Raw genomic sequence first — 26,358 nt, 5'->3', positions numbered from 1 at the left:
CTCCAAACTCTGTTCAACCTGGCCTTGGACATTTCCAGGGATGGGGCACACACAGCTTCTCTGGGCAACCTGTGCCAGGGCCTCGCCACCCTCACAGGGAAGAATTTCTTCCCAATATCCAATTCAAACCTGTCATCCTTCATCTTAATGCCATTCCCCCTTGTCCTGTCACTACATGCTCTTAAACAAACAAATAAATAACCTGAAACAACACCATTGGTGGGGGTTAAAAATCTACAAATGGAAGAGCTACCAAGACCTGAGAAGATGAACAAGAGTTTCATAAGTAATGAATAACATGAACTATTTTTCCTGAACTTCATTTTCCCATGGCTTGCAGAGCAGCCACACAACACAGCTGTGCTGGAAGAAGGAATAAAAAGGCTATTTTACCCAGCACCAAAGTGCAGCTGATTCTGATGTGGAACACCCCAGTTTCCAATTGACAGTGGTTTTGGGAAAGCCATGCTCCAGCAGTCATTGTTCCAGAACTTTCATACCCCAGGCAAGCAAGATCTCCAGGCTGAAGATGCTTTTCCAACACCTCTGTGATAGAATCTCACTAAGGAGCAGGAAAAATGAAACAAAACAAACACACACAAAAACCCCTCACAAAATCCAGTGACAGCAGAGTAGCAGAGCCAAGACCTCAGCACAGAGCAGAGCAAAGAGAATTCATCAGGGCATTTGATGGAAAAGGTTCCCTAAAACTGTTTTTCTTAGAATATCTAAGTTGTTTCCTGACCTAAAGACAAATTTTTCATGGAAGCATCTGGGTTTTTCTGTGTTTTTAAATAAAAGAGGCAACTCTTTTAAGAGAACTTGATGTTCTGTGTGGGACATTCCTGCTAGACCCATTTTGAGGGGGAGCAGGAAGACAAGAACTGGAAGTGTGTCAGTACTGGAGGAGTTAGGAGGAGATTTTTAAAGGGTTTGGAGAAATAAAAGGGCATGAAATTTAAGACAAAACTCTTCAAGTGGGTGAAGATATCCTCTCATGTCTAATTAGGAATTAGAAGAAGGTTCAAAAGGAAATGAAAGATCTGTGATGTGAATCACAGAATGAAAGTTCTGTGATGTGAATCATAGAATCATGGAATGGCTTGGGCTGGAAGGGACCTTAAAGATCATCTCATTTGGGTTGGAAGGGATTTGACTGTCATCTAATTCCAACCCTCCTGCCATGGCCAGGGACACCTTGCACTGTCCCAGGTTGCTACAAGGCCCATCCAGCCTGGTTTTGGACACTTCCAGGGATGGGTCAGCCACAGCTTCTCTGGGAAATTGGTGCCAGGACCTACCATCCTCACAGGGTAGAATTTCTTCCACGTATTCATCTGAGGCTCTGGAAAGAAAAGAAACATTTCTTTTCTTGCATTTGGACTCCTGGGAATGGGTCAGTAAAAAGTCCAGCTTGTGGTACAGCCCAAGGCAGAGTGACAGCAGAATTCTTCCCTGGTCCTCTTGCTCTCTGCAGGTTTAGGGGACACTTCCATTAGTCCTGAATGGGAGTAGGTATTTCTGGATAGGTGGGAATTGCAAAGAAAAAAAGAAAGAAAAGAAAGGGAGGAAAACAGCTCTGACAAAAAGTGACAGGACAAGGCAAAATGGCCTCCAGTTGAACTAGGAAAGGTTCAGGTTGGGTAACAGGAAAAATTTCTTGACTGAACAGTGGTTGAACATGGGAACAAGCTGCCCAGGGGAGTGGTGGGGTCGCCATCTCTGGGAGGGCTTAAAAACTGAGTAGACCTAAAACTTTGTTATACGGCTTAGTGGGCAAGGTGGTGATTGGTTGAAGGTTGGATTTGATGATCTTGGAGTCTTTTCCAGGCTAATGATAATGATTCAATGATGGAAGAAGGAAGGAAGGAGGGAAGGAGGGAAGGAAGGAAGGAAGGAAGGAAGGAAGGAAGGAAGGAAGGAAGGAAGGAAATTGCTTTTTCTACTAACCTCTCTCTTTAAAGAGAAAGCTTTAAAGATATTTAAATTCTTTATTCACATGGGGAAACTGAAGCACAAAGACATTAAATTTCTTGCCCAAAGACATGCTGGGCACCCACAAGCAGAGACCAGGACCCCCTTTCCTCTGTTACGTGAGACCAGCGAGAGTCACTTGAGGGGTATAAAATCCATTCAGTCCTCCTCATGGAAGGGTTAGACACCACATCCCATCAGCAGTGGCCTCCGAGAGGCTGCATTTGCAAAGCCCTGGCTCCAGAGCTCAGCTCCTGGTGCTTGTGTCTCCCGGAGTGAGAGCAGCATCTGCTCGGAGGAGCAGGGCACCGCCGAGCAGAAAAAAAGGTCAACTGCTTCCTCCCCCTGCTCCCCTCCAGGTTGGAAGCAGGGAGAGCTCTCCACAGCACCGTGGATGTTCCCTGGGCTCCTCACCCCCCTGATAATTATCCCACCAGGTCGTGCGAGAGCAGCAAAGCCCCCTTGGGGCCAGCACGTTGCGGGGGGAAGCAAAGCGGAGGAAAAGCCGCACGCTCGCGGCCGCCCTGGATCCTGGAGAGGAAGAAACCTAACCAGCCAGTCCCTTCCCTGTGACCTGAGCTCACCCCTGGGTCCAGGGAACCTTATGGGCTGCAACACAAGACCAGGCTTGCAGGAGGGGATTGTGGCTTCCCGGGATGCGGAGCGCTGAAGGGGACACGGCGTAGGTTTGGAGTCATCGCGGGGGTCTGGTAATTCTTGCTGCTGCCTTGATTCAATGTGACAAACTCATTTTTTCTGCAGCGTGGCTGCGTTTAACCAAATGGCAACTTCTGTCCTGGGCTGAGATGTGGCATTTGGGAGGGCAGAGCTGTGGCATTTTGGAGGGAACAGTTGTCTCTCCCAGTGAGACCCCACAACCACACTGACCTAAGTCAGTCCTGGTAAATGTTCCACTCCTTCCTGCTGTCCCCAAACTTAATGGGGTGGCCCCAAAGATGAACACACAGCTTCAGACATGGCTTTAATCCTCTAACCAAGCAAACCAGACCCTTTTTTTCCCCCCTGGCTCCTTGCACCCACTGGAAATCACCTGGATCTGCAGAACTCTGCTGTGCATGCATCACCTGCCCTTTCCTTGCATCCTCCATGCTTTGGGGAGCTGTGCACACAGGAACAAGGATGATGTGGGTTGGAAAACACCTCAAAGATCATCTCATTCCACCCCCTTATGCTCGACCAGGTTGCTCCAAGCCCTGTCCAACCTGGCCTTGGACACTTCTAAGGATGGGGCAGCCAGGGCCCTGTGCCAGGGCCTCCCCACCTTCACAGTGAAGAAATTCATCCTCTGGAGCACTTACAATGATAGAAAGCCAGGTGTTCGTCTCTAAATGGCCTCCAAATTCCAACTTCTTCCAGAAACCTGATCCAGCTGGTCACAGACTGAGCATCCAGCTGCCAGGTTCAGCTCCTTGAAGTCCACCTGGGTTTACAGCCAGGTCACTCTTGCTCATTCAGAATATCTGAATGATAAAACATCCTGGACAAACACCCCACTCCACACCCCCTGCTTCCAGCAGGATTCAGGGCATCCAACACTGATCGGCAACAGGATCAAAACCCTTTCCTTTAATGCCCCAAGCTGGCCAAGAGCACCACACCAGGGTCAGATTTGAGCGCTGCAGGGAAGAAAACATCGCTTTACCCCCTGAGAGAAGGGAGAGCTTTGCTTTCAGAGGAGCAAATGCCATCTGTTCCCATCGCCCACAGATCCGGCCACGCTGCGCGGCTGCGTCACCGCTCCGCCGAGCACAAGGCATCAGAGACAGGCTCCAGCAGCAAGGAATGCTTAACCCTCCTCCATCCTGGCCACCAGCATGCTGCCAGGACAAAACCAGGCCATGAACACCATCACACCCAAGCTGGCACAATGTAGGACTGGCAGTGCCCAAAAGGTGCCCCAAGAAGTTGCTGCAAATGTCCCTGGTGATGCTGCATCCAAGCAGGGAAATCTGGAAAACCCAGGAGGGAGGACAAGGGAGCAGAGTAAACTGCACAGCAGAGGGAAGACAGCCAGGTTTGGCTCATTGCTTCTGGCCTCGGAGCATACTGGTGTCACCACGAAATCCCTTTCACACCCACGGGAGGAGGCCTTCAGCAGCAAAAAGAGCAGGGAAGCTCCTTTGGGATGGAAACCATTCTACCAGAGAGACCTGGAGTAAACACGGCAGAGAAAAACCTGATTCCTGTGCTTCCTCCTGCAGCTGAAACCTGCTTTGTTCAGAGGGCTCCTGTATCCCTGTTTAATGATCCACTCTGCATTTACATTTAATTAGAGGAATGAAAGAGCCAATTAACAAGATCTACACTGAATGAAAACAAAAGGGATGGCTGGTGACTCAGCTGCAGGGGCAGAGCCAAGGGCTGGGGCTTTGCAGGCAGCTTAACCAGACCTCAGGGCAGGCTGTGGCCAGGAGGCACAGTCCTTGTGCCTCCTTTCTGACAGTTCAGGGGCTGCTCCATGCTTTGGGCCCTCTCATGGATCCAAATTTAAACTCATCCCTGTTTTTCTCCCTTGCAGTTGGTTTTCATCTGGATAATGAGCAGAGTCACTCACCACACACTGTAATATTGCTGATGTGGGGGAGGCCAAGACCTTGCTCAGAGAAAGGATGAGAGGTCAAAGCACCCCTCTCAGGATGATTTTGGCTTACTAGGGTCTCAGAAATTCCCCAAAGGATGCAATTCCCTATGCACAGCTGCTGTGAGGGCTTTAACTTGCACCCCTGGACTTTATCCTGCATCACCCCTCCTGGGACAGCACAGCTGCCTGTGTGTCCTCACAGCCAATCAGACCAAGTATGTGATTAAAAAAAGCTTATTTTTTTGTTTTTTAAGCTACACCAGCTCCCCATCCAGTGCTGCAGGTGGTGGCTGCTGAGGAAGGAAGGAGAGGCTTGGTGCACTGGGCTGTGTGAGCTGGTCCCAGCCCTTCCTGCAGTGTGAAAATCACGTGCAATGAGGCTCAAAATGCTGCCAGTGCTGGTCCAAACTGAGCAAGGACAGAACCAGGGGTGTCAGTACAAGCTCCACCCTTCTCACAGGGCTGGATCTCGTTAATCCCAGATGAAGAAACATCTCCTCTGTTCTGCTGTGAGCCAGAGCTCATCACGCCGAGCCCAGCTCCAAATTAAAACAGACATGGAAAGGTGTGGGTCAGGAAGATTCCAGATGGAATCCTTGCAATAAGAGGTCAGGCTTGAAAGGAAGGGAGCAGCAAGAGGGTGGGGAGCACAACCTCCAGGCAGGGCCTGAGGATGAACTTGAAGAAGGGGCAGGCAGAATAACCTGAAGGTTTGCTGAGGGTGATGTGAGAGCAAATCTCAGCAACGATGAAAGGGGAAACCTCCCGAAGGTTTAGAATTACTGAGAGCCTCTTTTCAATTTTAATTATTGATTTCTTTGTTTGCTTTAGTGCTGTGGAAAGATACGGCCTCAACAGTGGAGGAGTACTGTGGGATGCACAGGCTTTAGCAACATTCTGCCTGCAGTGCTCTTAGCCCTTAGGGATAGATCCCACAGAAAAACCTCTCTTGGAAAGGGGCTGGAGAGGAGCCAGCAAGGTCAGGTGGTACCCCATTTCATCCCAAAGATAATAATTTCAGTTAGAACCAGTGCAAAGCTGTGCTCAGACTGAGATGTCACCCATAACTACTCCTCATCCTCCTCCTCCACTATCCAGTTTGCTCGCTAAAGATCCTGACTCCTTCCCTCTGAGGCTAATTCTGGGATAGTTCAGGGCCTGCCCTCACACCCACCACCTACCTCCTGGAGCAGCTCTTTGTTGGCTCAGAGGGGAGCTCAGGGTGACTTGCTGAGAAGTGAACGTCTCCACTGGGGCCAGCTGGAGTTACTCACTGCCTCACACGGGCCGTGAGAGCTGAGTTCTTCTGCTGCTCAGTCAGTCAGCTCAAATCAGAGCTTAGAGACAGAGCTTGTGGCACAAAGAGATCAGCACACCATTTACTGCAGTGGATGTCCCAGATACAGTAATGAAGGTTATGATCAAACTGAGCTTGGAGAATGGCACGTCCTAGGACACATGTGCTGGCAAATGAATCCCTGTCATTACCTGATCTGCCCAAATCTGAGCTTCTCTGCCTCTCACAGTGCTGTCAGTAAAGATTTTTGAGTAGTGAGCAAGAATTTTCAGTCTGGACTCACTCCTCTTAATGGTCTCTCCAGCTCCTTTGTTGAGCCACCTCCAGCTGTGCTGATGCACAAGTGAGGAGTGTGGATCCATTATCAGAGAATAACCTTGACTTGCCCACCCCTGGCTCACATCCAGGGCAGCAGCAGATGCCCCAGCCATGACCAGGGCACAAACAGGAACAGCCCAGTGCTTTCACCTCCACAAACGGAGCATCACAGAGATGACAGCACCTTCAGAAGATGGAATGGAGACTTTTTCCATTAGACAAATTATTATCAAGAACAACCCACTTTTTTCCTTGCTCACCCTGGTGTAAAATCAGAGCCCTTCAGGTCAGCTGAGGAGTGACCCCACCTTTACACCTCGGCAGCAAAGGATGAACTCTGATTCTTTCTTGATTTAGGTTGAAAAAATTCAATATTAGGCAGGCAGCAAATGGAGTAATCAATGTGATGGACAGAGGCACCCTCAGGGCACAATGTATTTCATCACTGAAGCACTGAAAACCCACACTGGGCCACCAGAGATATTTTCTCTGTGCCACCCACCTGCCCCCTTCAATGCTGGACATTCCCTCTCTTTCTAGAGTAAATGCCAGGGTGTCATCATTTGTCAGATGATTCTTTTCCTAAAAGAGAAGTAACTCCATGGCCAGACTTTAATCATACCGACCACTGGAGTATTTATTGACTATTACAGCTATTCCCATCCAGACTTGCTAAGAGCCATCATCACAGCTCAGGGAGTGCTGGTGCTCAGCACTGTGCATCTGTTTGCTAAAATATGCCAATTGCTCTCAAAATCTGAGTCAGAATAAAGGAAGAAAAGAATAGGAGGGTGAAAAACATGTGCAAAAATGCCTCGACTTCTTCAAGGTCATGGGCAGATGAAGGATCAGAGCTCAGGCTCTCCTACAAGGTTCTGGACCAGCATCTTTAGACCGCTCCCATCACAAGACTAAGCTAAATTGGGTGCTGAGCCCATGTCACGCACTACAGATGACACACTCCCAATATAAAACTAATTTCAGCATGCTGCACCATAAGAAAACACCCACATGGAATGAAGTTTAAACTAACATTATTTTTCTTCTTTTTTTGGCAAGAATACATAAGTGGCAAGACCAGATGTTTCATGAATTCATGCATTCTATCGGCTTGTTTGCCTTCGATAAAAGCAAAAATCCAGAGCAGAAATATGCAATCAATATTTGAGTTTTTCAGCCCAGAAGTATTGGGCAAGGTGGCTGGTCCAGATTTTCCCTCTGTTTTATTTTTACAAAAACATAATCTAAAACAAAAACAACAAATTCACTTTCCAGATACAGACAAAGATTTTCTTCAGCCCCAAACACTCACAACCCTGAAGCATGGGATCGCAGAATGGTTTGAGTTAGGAGGGACCTGAAAAATCATGCAGTTCCAACCCCCTGCCATGGGCAGGGACACCTTCCACTATCCCAGGTTGCTCCAAGCCCTGTCCAACCTGGCATTGAACACTTCCAGGGATGGGGAGTTCACAACCTCTTGGGGCAACCTTACCGCCTCACCACCCTTAAAGCAAATAATTTCTTCCCAATTTCTAATCTAAGTTCAGTCTCCTCCAACTTAAGTCCAATTCCTCCTTGTTCCATCACTACAAACCCTCGTGAAAAGTCCCTCTCCAGCTTTCCTGACAGCTGGATAATTGCAGGTCTGCCTCCACCTCCTCCTGTTCATCTCTAGATGCAGCCCACTGACCTCTGCAGAACCTGAAGGGATCAATCCCTCCAAGATTCCCATTTATTTACATCCTGCTCCACAGTTCTAAGGAGCCCGTGGGTTAGGGAGGCCCCATTGGCTAAATGACCCATGGCTGTCCTTTCTCTGTATCTTTCTAGTGTTTGTTGAAGAAACACATTAAGCTTTTTATTTCTTAGTTGCCTTCAAGAACAAACAACAGGAAAAAAAAATGTGTTGTGCCTCAGGCAGTCTTTTTTATTACCTTATATAGAGTTCATGCAATAAAGTCCATTAATTAAAACATGAATATTTAAAATTGCTTTCAAGAATGGCAGCCTTATCTCACCAGAGGGAAGAAGAAAGAAGAGGTTGGGGGGGAAAAAAGGGGGAAAAAAGTGGTAAAACACAAGAAAGGCAGAAGATAGTTCATTTTGCCAGAGGAGCATTCAATTATTTAATTGCTGAATTAATGCTTTGTCCCCAGGTGACACTGGATGTTCATTTGCAGCAGGAGGATCTGGATGGAAAAAGGTGGGGAGGGAAGGAGCGAAGGCGAACACTTGGAGTTTTAATTAAAATGTGAGGTAGACAAAGCTGTCATTTCTGTGAGCGCTGCCTTTCGAAGAGAGGACTTCCTCCCTGGAATGGTTCTCGAAAGCAGAACAGCCACAATTATCCACTGCACTGGGGACTGGACAGGGAGAGGCAGCTCTGCATCACAGCACCCGCCTTGGAGGGAGACTGCTCCTCAAAAACACACCTGGGGGTCTTGGTGCAATGGGAAACAGCCCCCAGGGTGGGAAATGGACAGAGGAATGGGAAATATGGGAGCCAGGAGTGTATTTCAAACCCTGCACTGGGCTTGTGCACAGGTACCACACCTGAGCTGGGATGGGGGGAAGGAAGGAGTTGAGGAGCAGCCAAAAGTCTCCAAAATCACAACTCTCCAGTAAAAACCCCAAAAAACAGTGTGGATGCTGCAGGGGAAGATGCTGCATGATAAGCCTCACGTCAGGGAGTGGAGAGAGCTTTGAGGAGGAGCTGGGGGTCCCTTGGAAGGGTTCAAATCACCAGTAAAGCACAAACTGGACTTAAAAGCAGATCAGAAGCATAGTATGGATCAGGAGAAGTGTGTGCTGTGGAGGGTGGGGCAGAGGGATGCGTGTCCCACATTCTTTAGGGATTTGGGGACAGCTTTGGCTGAGTGCAGCCTCAGAGCAAGTCCTTTCTTTGTCCCCTCAGAACCCCAAACCACACAGGTTGTCCTTTCCCACCAAGCTCTCAAGCCCCTCTGGGGAACCCCTCAGTGTGCTTTGGCTCTGGGGGGAGTGACAGAAATTCTGCTTTTGTGGGAAGGATCCCACCAGCACAAACAAATCCATCTCCTCCTGAAATGCACCAGGAGGCACAGAGAGGCCTCATGGCACATTTTGGGAGAAGCAGGGAAAGGTTGAAGGATGAGTCAGCCTCTTGTTCCTGCAGTCAGTTTGCACAGTGCAGGTCTCCATGGATGCTTTCCCTCCAGTGGGAAGCTGCTCATCCTCGGTCTATGTGTGGGGAGATGCTGGAGCTTCCCATGGGAGTCTCAGCACTGGGATTTGTTCATGGCTGGGTTGGAAGAGACCTTAAAAATAATTTAATCCCAACCCCCTGCCATAGGTGTCCCACTGGATGTATTTGTTTTGGTTTAGGGTAAATTTGGGAGAGAATTTTTAAAGGGTTTTTTTTAGAAAAGTACATTTAATTGTTTTGGGGTTTTTTTTAAATTGCTTTGGGGAAAAATATTTTTTGGAGAAAAGTGGAAAAATTGTTTATTAAATAAAACTTAATATTAAACAACAATATTTTGTTGTTGTTTTAAAAGAGATGATAAACTTAAAAAAGTTTTTTTGGGTTGTAGTTTGGTTTATTTAGTTTTTTATTAGCTTTTTTGGTGTTGGAAATGTGGTTTAGGCTTGGCTTGGTGGGTTACAGGTGTGAGTTCTTGGTGCTTTTGTGGGTGTTTAGTTTAAAGTAGGTTTAAATAAGTCTAACGAAAAAGAAAAAAAGACCCTATAGTTCGGGAACTTTTTTGTTTTAGTTAGCTAAAATTAGTTAAAAATAAAGGAGAGTTTTGTTTTCTTGTTTGTTTATTTGTAGATAATAACAGTTTAGGAGTAGGAATGTGGAGGAGTGAGTGTAGTGTTTCAAAATAAATTGTGTGGGTTTTTTTCTTTCTCTTTTATTTTTAGAATAAGTTTTAAAGGTGTAAAACTTATTATTTAGTACAAATAGATAGATGATTGGGGATAAAAGTATTATATAGTTAATTTAGGACATTTTATCCTTTATATTATTTTTAAGGGGAAGGGACACCTTCCCCTATCCCAGGTTGCTCCAAGCCCTGTCACACCTGACCTTGAACTCTTCCAGGGATGGGGCAGTCACAGCTTCTCTGGAAAATTTGAGCCAGGGCCTCAGCACCTTCCCAGGGAAGAATTCCTTCTTAATATCCAATCTAAACGTGCCCTGCTTAAACTTAGGACCATTCCTACTTGTCCTGTCCCTACACGTTTTTGCCAAAAGTCCCTCTCCAGGTCTCTTGTAGCCCCGTCAGGCACTGGAAGGGGTTCCAAGCTCTCCCTGGAGCCTTCTCTTCTCCAGAATGGACATTCCCAGCTCTCCAGCCTCGCTCCACGTTCCCCTGTGTGTGCACATCCACACCAGACCCAGCTGTGTGCCTCTGGCTCTCTGGACATGCATGAATGGAGATGTGCCCCAGGACAGCTCTGTGCTTCATCCATCCCTTCCTCCACCACCTCTTCATTTATTTTATTTTCCTTCTGTGGTATTAAAAGCATTTCTTTGAGTGCCCAGAGCCTGCCCTGGCTCACTGAGAGGAATTCTGATCTAGACAGATAAGATGCAAGACAAACACTCCTCCACAAACCTTTGAAGCCTCCAGACTATTTATGGCATTTCTCCAAGGCCTTCTGCTCACCCAGCCCCTCTCCAGAGAGCAGGACCCACTCCTGCTGGGCAACACAGCTCACCCAGTACGTATTGGAAACCTCAGATTGTTCTGCTCCTGGGATTTTTTAATTTAGTTGTCATAGGTCCCTTTGCCTCCTGCACCCAGCACAGGAGCATCCCCAGCCCAGGAGTGGAAGTGCAACCCCAAAGTCAGAATAAGCATGTGGGACCATGAGGGACGGGTCCCAGAAAACCTGATAAAATACTGGCCCAGGTTTTCTTTCCAGGTAGAACCCCAAGGAAAGGACATTTCTGGGTTTGTCTGTCTGATTTATTCTCCTTCAACCACTGTTTGAGGTCAGTCTCACCCCAAGGATGTTCAGTCTATGAAGTTTTTGGTGAGTGTAAGCTCAGCCTGAGTGATCCCACTCACCAAAAAAATAGCTAATAGGGAAGTTAACTGGTTTATCTGACCCACCATGCCATCCAGGCCAGAAATGCTCTAGATATCTTATGCTATGTTCAGAAAAAGCCCCAGGAGGGTGCTGGTAGCAGGACCATAATGGAGGCATTGCTGGAAAATGAGGGTCATGAAGATTTGGATATGAGCAGCAATGAGAGGAGTTGAGATTATCACAGGAGACTTCACATGGTAGGAAATGTCATCCTTCCCAGTAATCACAGAGCTCTGTTTTTCAGAAGGGACGGTAGAGTGCCAAGCTGGGGGCCAATCCAGCAGGCTCAGGAGTGGGGATGGTTGGTCAGGGTGTTTAAAGGCTTGGAAAAGCTTCAACTTTTCGTCTGCCCTGAAGCAAAAAAAAAGGCAGCAGATTGTGCCAAGACCAAAGGCAAACAGAACACTCCACCAGCTCCAGTGAAAACAGGCTCAAACATGACACTGCTGAGCTGGGACAGAACACCAGGGCTGGTGGGAGGAAAGAGATGGCACAGAGGGGAACACTGCAGGTGAATCTGCTGAGCCAGGAAAGCCATCCCTGCCCTGGCAGTGGGTGGGATCCATCGTGGCTCTCCCACAGGGTCTGTTTTCTCCTTGATGGTTCCTCAGCTGCGGTGGGTCCATGGAGGCAGCTGGCTGAACTCCCCAAAGAGGCTCCCTGAGCTCCTCTGTGGCCCAAAAGCACGGAAGCACGACAAGCAATCTCCTTAATGACTTCCCTATGGTTACCTGGGGACCCTCCTGGTCCCTGCATCTTTTCTTCTTCATCAAGTGTCCCCCCAGCAACCCAGCCATCCTCCTGAGCAGCTCCTTTGCTGCCTTCTGTCGGCCTTCCTCTCACAAACACTGCTAATCTCAAGTCATGGCATCACTCCTTGATCTTGGCTGACCCTAAAGAGGATGCTCAGAGTGCTGGAGCACCTCTCCTATGAAAACAGGCTGGGAGAGTTGGGGTTTTCCAGCCTAGAGCTCCAGGGAGACCTGGCACAGGTTGCTCAGAGAACTGGGGATGCCCTATCCCCTGGGAGTGTCCAAGATCAGGCTGGATGGAACTCTGAGCAATCTGGTCTAGTGGAAGGTCCCTGCCTGTGGCAGGTGGGTGAAATGTGATGATGATGATGTTTAAGGTCCCTTCCAAACCAAACCATTCCATGATTCTATCAATTCCTGCCAAGCAGGACATTAAAATGAAAACCAAACAACTAAGCCCAACAAATGAAACAAAGGAGAAAGAAAGGGCATGAAAAGGAGAAGATTTTGTGGACAGAAATTGTCATCAGTCAATCTACTGATAATTCTTTAACTGACCCCTGCTAACAGGGAAGAAGACGAGTGTTGAATAAACCCAGCTGTGAACAGCAGTCCTTGCACATCTTCCTGAGTGATCTTCTCCTGGGAATGGCCATAGCATCTTTCTAAGCACATCCAAAACTGGAATTCTGGTGCAAAACCCCTTCTAATCCAGGTCTGTAGAGACCATTTAGTCCCAGTCCCAGGTTAATGGGCTTCAAAAGCAAGCTGGTACCATTGAACACTACTTCCACCAAGCACAACTGCTCAGAGAATTGGTGGATGTCCCATCCCTGGAAGTGTTCAAAGCCAGGTTGGATGGGGCTTGGAGCAACCTGGGATAGTGGAAGGTGTCCCTGGCCATGGCAGAGGGCTGGAATGAGATATGTTGAAAGTCCTCTCCAACCCAACCCACTCTGTCATTCTGTGATCTTCATGGACTGGAACTGCTCATGGAGACTGGAGTGGCATCTCCCTACAACAATCTTGCCTGTGGATATATTCACATGCACACCACCCCTGACTTTTAGCCTGGTTGGCCAAAGGCTTTTGTGGTTGCCTCACAGGGCACTAACTTTAAAGCCATGAAGATCAGAGCACACCTGAGCTGCTTCCTTGCCCACCTGAGCTCAGGGCTGGGCACTTATGGAGGTCTAATGGCCAACCTGAACCTGTCCTCATCATCCCCACGGCACATGCCCTGAAGTGCTTTTCTTCCATACTTCCACTTCTGACCAGAGCTGGTAGGAATGGTTTTCTGTTGATAGTCTTGGTCACAAGTTTAGTCAAGTTATGGGAGGGAAATACCAACACTAACCCTCAGTTTCATCCAGCAGGCACTTGGAATACAGAGATGCATAAGAAGTGCACACAGATGATATAATAAAGCCTTCCATGTGGATGGGTTTAGTCTGGGAGAGCACATTAAACAGGGAAATGTGGTGGAATCACCGTTCCCCTTGTCCTATCCCAGCCTCCAGTAGATCCTGAAGCAGAATCTCTGTGTAGGTCCTCTTCTGATCAGTCTTGGGGTCTCAGCAAAAGCTGGAGCCAAAACCCTGCCTCTTGGTCCTTCAGACTTCAGATTCAGGATATGAACCTGAAAATGAGTGACAGCACCCCTGCTCCCAGCTTTTTCTCCTGTTTTCAGTGCCATACACTGAATTTCATCATCTTTCTCTGGTTTGGGCACCTTCAACTCAAATTCACCCGAACTCCTGACCCAAAACTAACAAGCAGGGAAGTGCCAGCCAGCATCCAAATCCCAGAATCTAAACTGACAGAGACCAGGGCATCCTCCTCTGCACCCAAGCAAGGCAAAAAAGCCAGGGACTTGCACCAGTTCCTGCCTCAGGGCACAGGGAAGGATCAGACTCCTCAAAGGGCCCTGGAAACAGCAGGGCAAAGTTGCCAGGGCAGCCCAATTTCTTCAGGAAGCTGGAGCTGCAGTTTCACAGCCTCCAGGTCCCTTCTTTACAGCTTCTAAACAACGTGCAGATCCCAAGCCAGTAACTGTTTGTTTAATGACATGGACCACTCAAGACCTATTGAGAGCATTCAGCTTAATGAGGTGTGTGGCAATTATCGCTCTATTGAAACTGGAGCCAGGGAACACAAAGAAATATATTTAAACTCAACAGATCTGCAATTCTGATGTGCTAAAGGACGTCCTTTCCCAGCCTGGCTGTCTCACCGCGCTGAAGGATAAAATATGGGATTTCAGTATCAGATTGTTGTCTGCAAGAAGAGAGTGTGCCAAAAGGGAATTCAGCGGCTGGAGGTGACATTGGCAGAGCCACCCCAGAGACACAGAGCTGCTGAGTCCTCCCCAGGATGCTTGCTGAGAATCCCAAACCAGGTTTCTAACCTAATTATCCCAAGCTTGCTCTAATACTGTCCTGGGGAATGTGGGCCTTGTAGGAGATAGAATCAACATCCGTAGATGTTGTTAAAATTTCACTGATTGTAAGAATGGGAAGATGTGGGAAAAAAGATGAGTTACGGAGGTGATGGTGATGCTCTGGAAGTGTCACTGAACCTGCAGGAGAAACAGAAATTCTCCAACAACATTTTTAGTGTTAGAGAATCAAGGCATTGCTTTATTCTGGCCAGGATGCGCAACAGAAATCATTTCATCCACACACTGACCGGGCTGTGCAGAGAAAATCATTCCATCACACATGAATTTTACTAGATTTTTCACATATTTTATACAGTCAAAATCCAGAGAAATTCATTGGTTCAATGTTCATTGGTCCCAAGTATTTGTTCTTAGTATTTGGGGTCTAGGGAGTTCAGGCACCAAATAGGTGCCTAAAAATCTCTGCAGATCCAGTTCCTCTCATTATTAAAAAAAAAAAAAAAAAAATTAAAAAAAAAAATTCAGCCTACTTCCGTTACCTAAAAACATCAGATATTCAAGGTGGGTGGTAAAAAGGGCCAAATATTTAGGCTAAGTGGTGAAAATGGACAGGAATGCCTCTGTGCACTCTCCCTTTGAAGTGTCAGCACCATCATCCTCATTTTCTGCTATCATAGATGGAAAACTACTCCAGAGACGTGATGATTTTGACTCTGGTGTCAGTGTTTCCATGCACCTTAATTTCACCTTGTACTCCCAAACAAAATATTTTGCAGTGACTGCTACAGAACCTGAATACGAGCGGATGTAAAAAAAAAAAAAAATTGAAAATTAAGAAAAAAAAAAAAAAAAAGGAAGAGAGAAAAAAGGGAAACTGAAAAGCTGAGCCTTTCACCAGTCTGCCACTCATTAAATTACCCGTAAAAGTCCCTGTCGCAATAATGGGAGTAGTTGCCTGTGAAACTCCCTCGGCAACTGGATGTAAATTCCACCTTTACTCTCCCTGCGACAACGAAGGAGCATCGAGCCGGTAATTGCTGATGTTTCTGCATTGTGATCATGTCCACAAGCTGTTGGGTTCACAATGGAACTGATCGCTTTACTTTGCTCGTTTTTCTCCACCCCGTCTCTGCAGGGATGGATTTAGTGCTGAGAGCCGCTGGGACACGGAATTTCTGCCCTGTCACTTCACAGCGGCGCTGTGTGCTCACGCTTCAATCTCCCTGGGATCCCGAGAAGCACCAGGAGAGGTGTCGGCTGGACATTAGGAAGGCTTTGTTTGCAGAAAGAGAGGTCAAAAATCAGAACAGGCTTTTTAGAGAGTTGGTTGATGGCCCATCCTTGCCAGTGCTTAAGATGTGTTTGGACAATGCCTTTAATTAAACTTTTGGTCAGGCAGTGGGACTAGATAATCATTGCAGGTCCTTTTCAACTGAAAACCTATTCTATTCTGTTCTATTCCATTCCATTCCATTCCATTCCATTCCACGTGCAAGCTCTTTGATGATCTCAGAGGAGGACAGTGGGGCAGGCAGGGCTTCTACAGGTCACAGAGATCTCAGTGTTTAAACTGAGCCAGAACCTCCCCATTCCATTCCATTCCATTCCATTCCATGTGTAAAGTTTTTTATGATCTCAGAGGAGGACAGTGGGGCAGGCAGGGCTTCTACAGGTCACAGAGATCTCAGTGTTTAAACTGAGCCAGAACCTCCCCTTTCCAGCCCCCAGGGAGGAGTTCTCCACCTTTGCTTCATCCATAAAACATCCTGACCACAGGCAAGAGGGGCATTCCCAGCAGGAGCTGCCCACATGGGTCCAGTGTGGGATTCCCTGCCGGTGACAAGGTGACCTCTTTGCCACGTGCCAGGCTCTAACTAACCTCCTCCTGTAGGAGCTGGGAAGGAATATCAGGTCTTGCTGTCAGCTGCTGAGATTTGGACTTAAGCTGGGAGGACATCAGGTAAAATCCCCAACGATTTCAGCAGTTTACACAGGAAAATTTCACACACGAGGAGAAATCAGTGCTTCCTTGCCCTGTGTTTTGCTGTCCATTCTCACCAGATCCAACCTCTGCTCTCAGGGATGTCCAGGGACAGACAGGGGTGGAGAAGCGAGGAGCTTGAATGCAGCACACCTTCCTGAGAGGCACTCAGCCAAATCCCTTTGCTATTTGACTGGCAAAACCAGCAAACCAAAGCCAAACACCTTTGTCTGCAAGCTCAGCTGCTCCAGCCAGGGGGATTCTTGCTGGAGGAACAGAGCGTGTGTCATAAGGAGCTGAAGATGCCAAGGAGAGGTTTGAGATCTGCCCCATGGCAATTACTCACAGCTCTTTACCAATCATCTCTGGAGCTTTCATGGCCACTAAAGCTCATCTGAAATAGAGGAAATGACTTATGGAGTTATTCCTGCCTTGCATGAGGTTGGAGATTCCAGGGGAGGGGAGCTGTGCCGCACAAGATGATTCCTGCAGCAGGGAGGGTGGGAATTGATTCATTTCTGTGCCTCTGGCTCCTCTTCCACATCGTGGACCCCACTCAGGAGCCACTCAGCCACAAATCCAAGCAGAAGCTCAGCCCTGCTGAGGAGACCAAAGCATGTTTTGACCAAAAAACACACCAAGCGTGAAGCAAAACTTCCCAACAAGAAGAGACCTTTGGAGGGTGTGCCCTGCAGTGACAGATTTATGGAGACCAGCCTACTTAAGGCAGCAGAGGTTGAGAAGGAATTGTTCATGAGTCTCTCCAAACAGAAATCAGACACTCTGAGACACCTTAATCAATGTGGCAGAAGTGGAAAAGCATCTAGAAGTGGAAGATAAAACACCACTAACAAAACAGAAGTGATGAGCACATGTGAGGAAGGGGGATTTGATTTAGTTCAGAGCAATGGGGACAGCAAAAAAAGGGAAAAAATTAGCAGGAAAGGCAGGAAAATCCCCAGCACTTCAGTCCAGCATTACTGTGTTTCAGTTACCCATTCATTATAAAAACCCTTCCAGCCCTGGAGCCACCTGATTTATCAAGAAGCAAATAATATATTTTGAGGGACACTTTTAACCGTGTTTTGCAGTCAGCATCGTGGATCCCTACAAGGTGGGGACATGAAGAGCAGAAGGACCAGGGAATGATGTTTATCTTTTTGGGCCACCAAAATGTGACAGCACTGCAATGGTCTTCCAGGAATGTTCACATAGAGACAAGACTAATTAGACATTCATTAAGTGCCTAACTCAGCACAGCACTTAAGCACACATTTAACCTTCTCTCATTACAGGGTCACATCAACATCCCTGTTAAAGCTCCAGCTCAAATTACAGAATCCAGCTCGCATTTGGGAGGGTTACCAGCACTTTCTGCCCATGAAGAACCAATGCCCAGCATTTCAGGAGGTTTTCCCTTCTTCACTCTCCTGTCCTTGCCCCCCAAACCTATTCCAAAAATGCCAATTTGCATCCCAAAAAAGTGAGTTTACATCTAAACATCAGGACCTACAAACAAACCTCTACCTTCTTCCCACATTTCCTGAATTAGCCAGGGGAGATCTGAAAATGGCCAAAAATGGCTTCCATGTTGAATTGTCTTCTCCTGGAAAGCATTTCCAGTTCAAGCTGCCCAAGATTTCAAAGCATGTCTTGCTGATCACCAGGGCAAGCTCCACGTGCAGGAAGACCAAAATATCTGAGGGACAACCTGAGGGATTCTTCTGCAACCACCACTATCTGCTGTACCCTCTGCAATGTCTGTGTGGGACAGTGAGTGCAAAGAGTCTCACTAAACCTGGGAAGGAAATGTGGAGCAGTTCCTCCTTCCTCCAGACACTGAAGAACAGATGCTCTAGATAAGACAGCGTCACTTTGGCAGAGTTTCTTTGTGAAGTTCCTGAGTAAATGATCATAAACTTCCCTGTGCACCTGAGCCAGGTGTAAAATCACTGGCTGTGAGTGAAAACAGGCTGTCAGTTATGTTTTCTTGAGAGTCCCTGTATTTCTGGAGCAATGGGATCCTCTTGGAGTGAAGCTTTTCACCGGGCTCTCACCCACAGACCATGAGCCAAAGCAGCGCTGCGCCCACTGGAACATCTCCTTGTAAAGTTGCACCCATCCATTTTCTTTGGAAATACCCAAGGAATAAAAAGGCACATTAGGAAAAGTCATGTTTCATATTTCAGGATGGCATCTGGCAATTCATAGGATGGTTTGAGTTGGAAGGGACCACAAAGATCATCTCGTTCCAACCCCCTGCCATGGGCAGGGAACTTTCCATATTCCTTCTTGTGCCTTTAAAGTCATCAGAGTAGGTTAGTACAGCTCACACATCTCCACTTGTTCCAGGATGAAAGTGTTAAGACAGGCCCAGAAACAACAAATGACTCAGAAAGCAGCAGGGAGGGAAAAATAGCAATGATAATAATAATAATAATAAAAAAAATTTACAAAAGCTTGTCGGGAAAAAACCCGCTACAAATACAATTGGAACAGCAATGATTGCAATAACCAGCATCAGCACTTGGAAATCAGGAACCCTATCAAAATATTCCACCCACAAGATGCTGTTAAGGGACTGCTGACTCCCTGTCCAAATTGGATCTCGCCTCCATCTTCCTGATCAAGCCTTTGCATAAATCAAAACAGACACAGTGACAGACAGAGCAGCACATGGAGAGCCCGGGCACCCTGCAAGCATCGTTTCTGTGTGGATGGCATCCCACCAGCCAAGATGATAATTCCCTGTCTCCAGTATGGAGCAGATGTGAGCAGCCAGCAGAAAAATTATCTGCAGTCTACAAATATTTGACACCCAAAAAGGATTTTGATTCAGCCACCCTTGAGCCTCTTTCATATTTACTTCGTGGGAACATTCAGGCACTCGAGCTGGACTAGGAGAGATCCCTGCAAAAGCCAATATTAAGCTTGAATGCTTCAGGATTTGCTGAAAATCTTATTTCAAATTTCACCTTTGGTTGCAGTGAGAAAGGTCACACTGCTTGGGTGGAACGCATAAATCACCCAATCAGCAAATTCCAGGCATGACACATGACTGAACTCCGGGAGGCTCCTCAGAGCTGTTCACACAGGAGAAAACATCTCGTCAAGAGAAAAAAAAAAAAACCAAAAAAAAAACCAAAAAAAAAAACAACCCAAATCTGGAGAGCCTTGTGCTTGTGGCCAGGGAAGGAGGCACGACTGAAGAACTAATTTGCAGGATTTATGGCTCGGCTGTGCCTTCATGTATTGATTCACAGACCAGTGAGAAACAAAACCTCCCCCAAAATACACTGACAAAAGCAGGAGTCCCTGATCATACCCTGATCTCTCAGCTAATGCCAGGCTGCAGTCTGCAGGAAAATCACTCTGCACAGCCTGAATCTGTGCCTGGTCACCTCCTGACTACTGCAAATCTGGCCTCTTCCCCTCAACCCTGAGACATCGCTCCCTCAACAGGGGTGGAAAAGCCAGGAAGGATCCCCAAATTCCTGACCCTGACAGATGTCAACTTTCTGCTGGTGGCAGAGGACATTTCAGTCCAGCACCTGAAGAAGATGAGACCTTGGGGTGAGGGTCAGGTGGGGGGCTGAGACTCGCTGAACTGGAGGCTCCATTCCCTGCCACCTGTGTTGCTGTTTAGCATCACACCTCTGCTTTTTACATAACCTGTGTGCTGGGGTGGGAGCTGAGAATAAACACCCTGGAGCAGACCTGACACAGGCAGTAAGAGAAAGGCTCCACTTTCAGACCCCACCGAGTTCCTTCTGCTGCGCAAGGCTGTGTCAGGTCTCTGGAAGGAGCATTCCCCTCCCCAGAACATGATCAGACTTCAGGATCATCCCACCTTGACTCACAGCCCTTTTTCTCATGGCTCTCCCAGCTCCCCTGTCCCTTTCCAGCCCACACCATACTCAAGACCACAATCAAAACCCAGTGAAATATCTGAGGAATGAGCCCAAGCAACCCCATGCAAGCAGCATGGTGAATTCTCTTTCTTAAAGCCTCCAGAAGGAAAATGAAGCTGAGAACAAAATGAGAGTGCCTTCTGTTGCCATCCCCTTTTGAACCAGACCCAAGAATTAAGTTTTCCCTAGGAATTAAAAGTGGTTGATAGGGCTGCTGAGAGCAGCCCGCCTCGGGAGGTAGCTTGGATCCTGTTTTTTTTTTCTAGGACATCTGTAATTACTTTGGAAAACTGCTCACCCTCAGGTAAGAAGCTCCCTCTCAGCAGCTCGGAGGCTGCAGGAGTGAAACAAGCAATGAACAAGCCCCGAGAACGAATTGCAACAACTCGGGGAATATTTGGGGGCAGCTGATTTGCAATTCCAGTCGCAGGCTCATAAAGAGCCTCGTGGGTTACCTGACCTGCCTGTCGATTGCCAAATGAGGTTTTTCATGCCAGGAATCCACAGAGAGGGACACAGAGGTGACGGGGACAGTGTGAGAGCAGAGTCCAAGCAGCCCTCCCTCCCCAACACCCCCCCGACCACCCTCCACTCACCCAGGAACTCCGCTCCGTTGCTGTCCTTGGGGCTGCTCACGCAGTTCTCCAGGTAAATTCCATCCTTGTAGCAATCCTCCTTCTTCCTGGTGAACCCCAGGATCTCGCTGGCCTGATCCAGGACCTCCCCTCCCGAGCAGGAGCATGGGGTCTGCATGATGCCACACGGGTGGGAGCTGCTGCTGATGGCCAGGCAGGCGTCCAGCCACTTGCAGAGCATCTGGCAGGCGGCTTTGCTCGGGTTCCTGTTGCCCACCACCAGATACTCCACCGAGAAGTCCCTCTCCTGAGCCTTGCTGGGCTTCCACCGCATGGGCCAGGTGTCCACGCCCGGCGGGGCCGTCTGCTTCATCTGCAGGAATTGTTTGTTGGACTGGAGGAAGGCAAAGCGGGTGGAGCCATCGCAGAGCTTCAAGACATCGTCGAAGCTCTCCATGCCCAGGTAGGTGCGGGTGGACTCCAGGAAGGAGTCGAACTGGTAGGTGCGGATGTGCTGGTGGTCACATACGCCGGAGGGTTTGAGGATCTTCATGTACAAAGTGTACCTGCGAGGGTCGGGGTTCTGGATAATCCAAGAGCAGAGGGAGGAGTTCAACGGGAAGACGGCAAAGGAGGAGAAATACCCAAAGAATTTCCCTTGGACCAAAGTGGTGCAGGGAGTTTGTGCCAGGTCCAGAGCGACCACGGTCCACACAAAGTAGAGTGGCGATACCAAAAGCAGGTTCAGGGCGGATCCAATGCTCCTCATCCTAGGTCTCGGGTCCTCTGGAACTCAAAGTAAATGTCAAGCAGGTGCCAGATCCTGGACATAACAGGGACCAGCTTAGAGGAAAAGCAGAGTTTAAGAGGCTCTGGATCTGAAATCAAGCCGATCCTCCCATGTCTGGATTTGAGCTCCCTCCTGTGGCCATAAACAACACCTGGAAAAAACAGGGAAGGGAAGGAGGAGGGGAGAGAAAGAGAAGAGATTTGGGATTTGGTCGTTTAGGCGGTACTTTGTTGTTGTTGTTGTTGTTTTTATTAACCCTTCACGCGGCTGAGAACCCACACAGCAGCCCCAGTCCTGGCACTTCACACGGGGGGAAGATGCAGCCCCACATCACCATCCCCAGGCTTGGTTTGGGGTGTCCCCATTCTCAGGCTTGGTTTGGGGTGTCCCCATCCCTACGCTTGTTTTGGGGGTATCCCGACCCCCAGGAGGGGCTGAACTGTGACTCAGCCGGGGGTGAGCACAGCTGTGACCTGCTTTCCTTCCCTGTGCCCCCCTGCCCATGCAGATCCCTCTGCTGAGCAGAGCCGAGCCTTGCCTGTGAATCTGAACCATCTCCCCAGAGAAAACAGGTTTGGTATCTGGGTTAGGGAGTCTCCAGCTCTCTCCATCCCCAGGGAGCTGGTTCAACACAGACTTCAGGCTGCACCTGGGGAGGGTGGGCTGGAGGTCAGCATGGCCAGCTGGGCTCTGCCTCTTCTCTTCCTTCTGCCAGCACTTGCTTTTTAGCCTCTTGATGTCCCTCCTTTTCTCTCTCCCTTCCACCAAAACCATGCAGGGAAGGGAGCTGTTGCTCAGGAACCCAGCTCTGGTGTAACCCTGAGGCCAGACAGGATAATGGATGGAGCTGTACACCCAGTACAGGAGCAAAAAAGGACAACAGAGACAGATTTTATCTCTTCCCACATCAGGCACCCACCTCTCCTTTCACCCCTGAGTGCAGAACACCCCAAAGCCTGTGGTGCTGTAGCCAAGGCTTAAAGCATCTGCAGTGTGAGAGCCCTCTGTTCCAGTGCCAGGACCTCCTTCAGCCCCCAAAACCTTCAACCAAAGTAGAATCCACCCTGCAGTGCCCTAAGGATGCATTCCCTGCAACCTTCTGTGGCACAGGTTCCTCCTTCAGCCCAGAGCCCTGCTCCCCCCCCCATGCTAAAGAGGCACTCCTGTAAATCTCCCTCTTTCTTACCCCAACAAAAGACTCTCCTCTGGTCCCTTCCCTCCATCTCCTCTCTTTCCAGGAGATAAGAGAGAAGGGGAAAATAAGATGAGAAATAAGATGAGTAGCAGGACTTTACTTCTTGTACTCCCTCCCACAATTGTCCACCCCCAAATTTGGGGAGGGGCTCTGTTGACAGGGCAGGAGGGGCAGACCCTCAGGGTGTGGGGCAGGACTGCTGATCACACAGCCGTGGCACCTTTTCCCTCCCACCTTTCCAGCTTTTTCCCTTCTTCCCCTCTGAGCTCACCCCAGGCAGAGAAAATCGGGCGTTTCCCTTTGGGTGAGGCTCATCCTGACCCTGCGGCACTTGCTGCCTCCAAAACAGATCTGCTGCCCCATTTCCAAAGGACGGGGGGGAACTGGGAGGAAGATTTCCCCCTATCAAAGCCACCATTTCGGGAGACTTCGCGGTTCATAGCAAAAGCAAGCGCCCAGGACCTCTGCACTGAAATGCAAACAGCCCAACATCGCCCTGGGCTGCAACCTCCAAATAATTCAGATCGTCTGGGATGTGTTTCCCATGATCAGGGTGGCACTGCCGGGAAGGAATTAGGGTGAGGGACTGCGGAGAGGGGCATCTGCATCCAGGGAGGAGGGAAAACTCGTTTTCATTGCAGCCGCTCCTCCAGCTCCAGCCCCGCTGCTGTCCCCAGTGCTGCCATCTCCCACCCCATGCCAGGCTCTGCCTTCCCAGACTGCAAACAGAGGGAGCTTTACAAATTCCCAGCAAATCCACAGCTCAGGCAGCTAATCCCAGCCCCAGGAGAGACTGAAAAACAAGAAATGAGAAGCCCACAGACCATCCTGTGAATCTGGGAGGAGATGAGAAGCTAAATGCACCTCCACATTCACTCAGTTTCTCTCCCTGCTCTGTATCAAAGACTTGTCTCTGCATCTCCCTTCTTCTGCCAAAACCTTTTCTTTTGGGCAGGAAAGGGTTAGGGAGCTCGGAAGTCAGACTTGCTATTTGCAAACTGTGTTTCAGATCACTGCAGCCCCTGCCACCACGTTCCTGAGTGTGTGTTAGACCTGACACTAATCAGCATGGAGTCCAAATGCATTTGGACTTAAATTTTTTACAAGTCAGATCCCCACTCCTGGCTGGTTTGCAGTCTACAAAGCTCGACAGTGCAAATTTCCCTTTGCCAGGCTCCTGCCTGCCTCTGGGGCCAGAATTCAGAGTGGAAAGGGGATGAAAACCTGATCTTGCTTGCAAAAAACACAGGCATCTACCAAACATCTCATAAATTTCCTTATTAGCAGGAGGGGTTGTCTAAACAGGACTATGAGTATTTTAAATATCAGATTCCAGAGCTGAAAGGCTCTTGCTTTATCTCAGACTCTGAGAGGGAGCACTGGCTCTCTTAGGGCAGTGCTGGAAAAGCTCATTCTGTTTGCAAATCCAAACCCTACCTGACCTTCACCCTGCTAATCCAGCCAGGGATCACACAATTATGGAATGTATTGAGTTAGAAGGGACCCACAAGGATCACAGAACCATAGAGAGGGTTGGGTGGGAAGGGACATTAAAGATAATTTTGTGCAACTCTCTCTCATGGGCAGGGACATCTTCCACTATCCCAGGCTGCTCCAAGCCCTGTCCAACCTGGCCTTGGACACTTCCAGAGATGGGGAATCCAGAAGTTCTCTGGACAGCCTGTGCTGGGCATTAGCACCCTCTGAGTAAAGAATTTTTCCCCAGTATCCAATTTAAACCTGCCCTCTGGCAGTGGGAAGCCAATCCCCCTTGTTCTGTCACACCATGCTCTTGTAAATAGTATCTCCATCTTTCCTGTCATCTTAACCTCTGGTCCAGACCAGAAACCTGCCTTTCCTGGTTGGAAGCAGGAGCCAGCAGTGCCTCCATAGCAACCAGATGATGAGGAGACAGGGTTTGTTTTGAAATCCAGTCCCTAATGGTGACTTCAGCTCCTGGGATTCAGCCCAGGCCTCCTGCTCGCCACAAACTCCATTTTTCTCACGCTGACCACAGACCTGCTTCTGTCTGAGGATGTGGTGAGCACAAAACAAATTCCCCCTCACTGCCCCTGTCTGGGAAAAGCACCATAAAAGCCAACAAACTTTAACCAGACCTGTTATGGTTGTTAAGTGTCACAATTTATTTTCCCTCAGTGAAGTTCCATCTGGAAGGTTTCACCACAAGGAGCATAATAGTATTTTTTTTTTTATTTTAACTAATCCCTGCTGAAGTGGGAATCATTATTCAGAGCAGGAATGGATGGGCAAAACCCCATCCAGACCTGGATTTTTGGCTCAACAGGTGTTGGACCTGGCAGGGAGGGAAGATGCAACAGGCACCTGAGTGGCTGATGCGTGTCAGCAGAGATCCATCTCCTACATCTCCATCCCCAAAAACCCCCAAGGGGGGCATATAACCACAGGCTACAGCCTGCAGCTGGTGAAGTGATATTAAATGAGTGAAAACCAGGTTATTTTAGTGTTGGAGGTCACGTTTCTATGGCACACAGTCAAATTTACCCACATTCCCATGTTTTTTTGCCACAGTCAGTGTCTAGGTAGCCTGGCTCTTTCTGGAATTTTGAGTGATGGAAGACATCCCTGCCTGATCCCATACTTTGGCTCTAACTTGGAGCACACAAAACCTCCCCAAACCTCTCCTTCCATCTCTGCCTGGGAGATGGGTCTGACAGAGCAAAGCCTGGGGACAGCAGGTGACATTGGAGCACCTTGGGCTGTCCTTTGCCTGCGTTTGTCAAGGACAAACAAAATATTGTTGCCTTTGTGTGTGTGTCCCTGGCAAAAATGGTTTTTCATCCCAAGAAACCCACAGAAAGAGTCTGAAAAGTTTGGTCTGAATGGTCCTTCTGCCCTGGTTACCTCGTGCAGGTGTCAGGGGGGACAAGGAAGGGGATTATGAAGAGCTGTGAGCCACCAGTGAGGCTCCTGCACCCTCACACAGCTGGACACAGCCCTGGTAATTTTTCCTACCTCCTTGCTGAGCATTTCCCATCCCACTCTGGCATCCACTGGATCAGAAGTTGTTTGGGACAGACCTCCACAGCTCAAATCAAAACCAGGCAAGAACTGAATCACAGGTTACACCTGGACTGCCCAGGGGGTTTAGGCATCCAGTTTGTGCTGGTCCCAGTGAATTTTGGAGCCCAAAGAGTTTGGGAATCCAGTTTGTGCTGGTCCCAGTGAATTTTAGAGCCCAAAGGGTTTAGGCATCCAATTTGTGCTGGTCCCAGTGAATTCTGGAGCCTGCAAGCCATAGCATCATCAAATTATTAAGGTTGGAAGAGATCTCCAAGGTCACCAAGTCCAAGCTTTGACCACACACCACCATGGTGGGCCCTTTCTTCCTGCAGGAATGATCCAGGTCTGAGGCTGGATTTTGCCACCACCCTGCTTGATTCCTGCACAGGTTCTGCACCCCCACAGCCATCCTGGGGAGTCAGGCAGTGTGGGGTGTGT

At 48.5% G+C, this 26,358-nt stretch overlaps 1 protein-coding gene across 1 annotated transcript in view; it reads right to left on the bottom strand.

Annotated features, from left to right (window-relative positions):
* Positions 1-21,662, bottom strand: part of ADGRB1 (adhesion G protein-coupled receptor B1) — a 198,183-nt gene extending 176,521 nt beyond the window's left edge. Inside the window, exon 1 of the mRNA XM_041459547.1 lies at positions 20,915-21,662. Within this exon, the coding sequence (XP_041315481.1) occupies positions 20,915-21,662 (748 nt within the window). The remainder of the gene's footprint in view (positions 1-20,914) is intronic.
* Positions 21,663-26,358: the final 4,696 nt, after the last annotated feature.

Source organism: Pyrgilauda ruficollis, unplaced genomic scaffold (assembly GCF_017590135.1).
Source record: "Pyrgilauda ruficollis isolate IOZ18807 unplaced genomic scaffold, ASM1759013v1 scaffold138, whole genome shotgun sequence".
In the NCBI taxonomy this organism is placed as follows: domain Eukaryota; kingdom Metazoa; phylum Chordata; class Aves; order Passeriformes; family Passeridae; genus Pyrgilauda; species Pyrgilauda ruficollis.
This window is presented reverse-complemented; position numbering and strand designations above follow the sequence as displayed.